The sequence below is a fragment of the Haemorhous mexicanus genome, chromosome 16, assembly GCF_027477595.1.
Source record: "Haemorhous mexicanus isolate bHaeMex1 chromosome 16, bHaeMex1.pri, whole genome shotgun sequence".
Classification (NCBI taxonomy): Eukaryota; Metazoa; Chordata; class Aves; order Passeriformes; family Fringillidae; genus Haemorhous; species Haemorhous mexicanus.
The window spans coordinates 2,356,089-2,357,856 of record NC_082356.1 but is presented as its reverse complement, the minus strand read 5'-3'; the positions used below and the strand labels follow the sequence as shown (position 1 = coordinate 2,357,856).

Sequence of the window (1,768 nt, the reverse complement as noted above, 5' to 3'; positions counted from 1 at the left end):
GGCCCTGCACTGGGGAGATGCCCTTGCATGATGGAAATGCTGCTGCAGAGCCCAGCTCTGTCCCAGCAGTGCCCACAACCTGTCCCTGCCTGCAGTCCCTGGACAGGCACACAGCAGGACAGGGACTGAGCTGGCAGAGCCCTGAGGCCCTAAACCAGCACAGGGGTTCTGAAGGGGAGTGTGGCAGTGAAGGAAGGGGAGATTATGGAGGAGAAGCCCTGGGGCTCCCTGGCAGTGAGGAGCACTGGGGTTCCATTTTCTCCTCCAGCTCTGCCCAGAAGCACCAACTCTACAGCTCCAGAAAAGCCAGGGAAGAAAGATGTCAGGCACACATGGCAATACACAATTCTTCAATGTAGTAGTAGAAGTACAGCTCCTGGTTTATACAGTCACTGGGTGCCACTGGAAAAACAAACACTGAATTTAAAATGTATAATCAAAGATTTTGGTGTGAACAAATTCTCAAAAGTATAACAACTGTGCCAGCAGTAAAAAATGCATGGCACAGAACGAGCATAAATATGTAACATCATAACAGCTATGCAGGAGAATGACTATTTATTGCTACTGAAAACCATCTGTGATCATTTTCCTCAAGGCAGCCTTGAGCTCCTGGTTCCTCAGGCTGTAGATGAGGGGGTTCAGGGCTGGAGGCACCACCGAGTACAGAACTGACACTGCCAGATCCAGGGATGGGGAGGAGATGGAGGGAGGCTTCAGGTGAGCAAATGTGCCAGTGCTGAGGAACAGGGAGACCACAGCCAGGTGAGGGAGGCAGGTGGAAAAGGCTTTGTGCCGTCCCTGCTCAGAGAGGATCCTCAGCACAGCCCTGAAGATCTGCACATAGGAGTAAACCATGAACACAAAACAACCAAAGGCTAAAGAGGCAACAACTACAATAATTCCATGTTCCCTGAGTTTGGAGTGTGAGCAGGAGAGCTTGAGGATGTGTGGGATTTCACAGAAGAACTGGCCCAGGGCATTGCCATGGCACAGGGGCAGGGAAAATGTATTGGCTGTGTGCAGCAGAGCATTGAGAAAGGCACTGGCCCAGGCAGCTGCTGCCATGTGGGCACAAGCTCTGCTGCCCAGGAGGGTCCCGTAGAGCAGGGGTTTGCAGATGGACACGTAGCGGTCATAGCTCATGACTGTGAGCAAGGAAAATTTTGCTGTGGGGAAGAAGAAAACTAGAAATAGCTGTGCAGAACATCCTTTGTAGGAGATGTTCCTGGTGTCCCAGAGGGAATTGTGCATGGCTTTGGGCACAGTGGTGCAGATGGAGCCCAGGTCAGTGAGGGCCAGGTTGAGCAGGAAGAAGAACATGGGCGTGTGCAGGTGGTGGCCGCAGGCTACGGCGCTGATGATGAGGCCGTTGCCCAGGAGGGCAGCCAGGGAGATGCCCAGCAAGAGGCAGAAGTGCAGGAGCTGCAGCTGCCGCGTGTCTGCCAGTGCCAGCAGGAGGAAGTGGCTGATGGAGCTGCTGTTGGACATTTGCTCTGTCTTGGCATGGGGGTCTGTAGAATAAGTAATCATGCAATACTTCAGTTTGTGGAGAATTTCAAATATCCCAGCACAGCCTGGGGGCACTTTCCCTCCACTGCCTGCCCAGGGCTCTGCTACCTGGAGCTGTCCCTGCCAGCAGCTGCTCCCTGTGCCCAGGACTGGGCCATGTCAGTGCTGCCTGAGCGCAGCTCAGCCCTGGGGGCTCAGCTCTGCCCTGCAGACCCCTCCCAGCTCTGGCACTGCCCAAGGGCAGCTCTGGCTCTGC

At 54.5% G+C, this 1,768-nt stretch overlaps 1 protein-coding gene across 1 annotated transcript; it reads right to left on the bottom strand.

The window, feature by feature from the left end:
• Window positions 1–564: 564 nt before the first annotated feature.
• Window positions 565–1,491, bottom strand: LOC132334553 (olfactory receptor 14J1-like). The gene has a single exon (XM_059860659.1). It carries the CDS (start codon window positions 1,489–1,491, stop codon window positions 565–567), a length of 927 nt encoding a protein of 308 aa, XP_059716642.1.
• Window positions 1,492–1,768: the final 277 nt, after the last annotated feature.

What these genes read in the sequence shown, in the direction of transcription:
- LOC132334553 (XM_059860659.1), bottom strand. Translation starts at nt 1,491, where the DNA reads ATGTCCAACAGCAGCTCCATCAGCCACTTCCTCCTGCTGGCACTGGCA.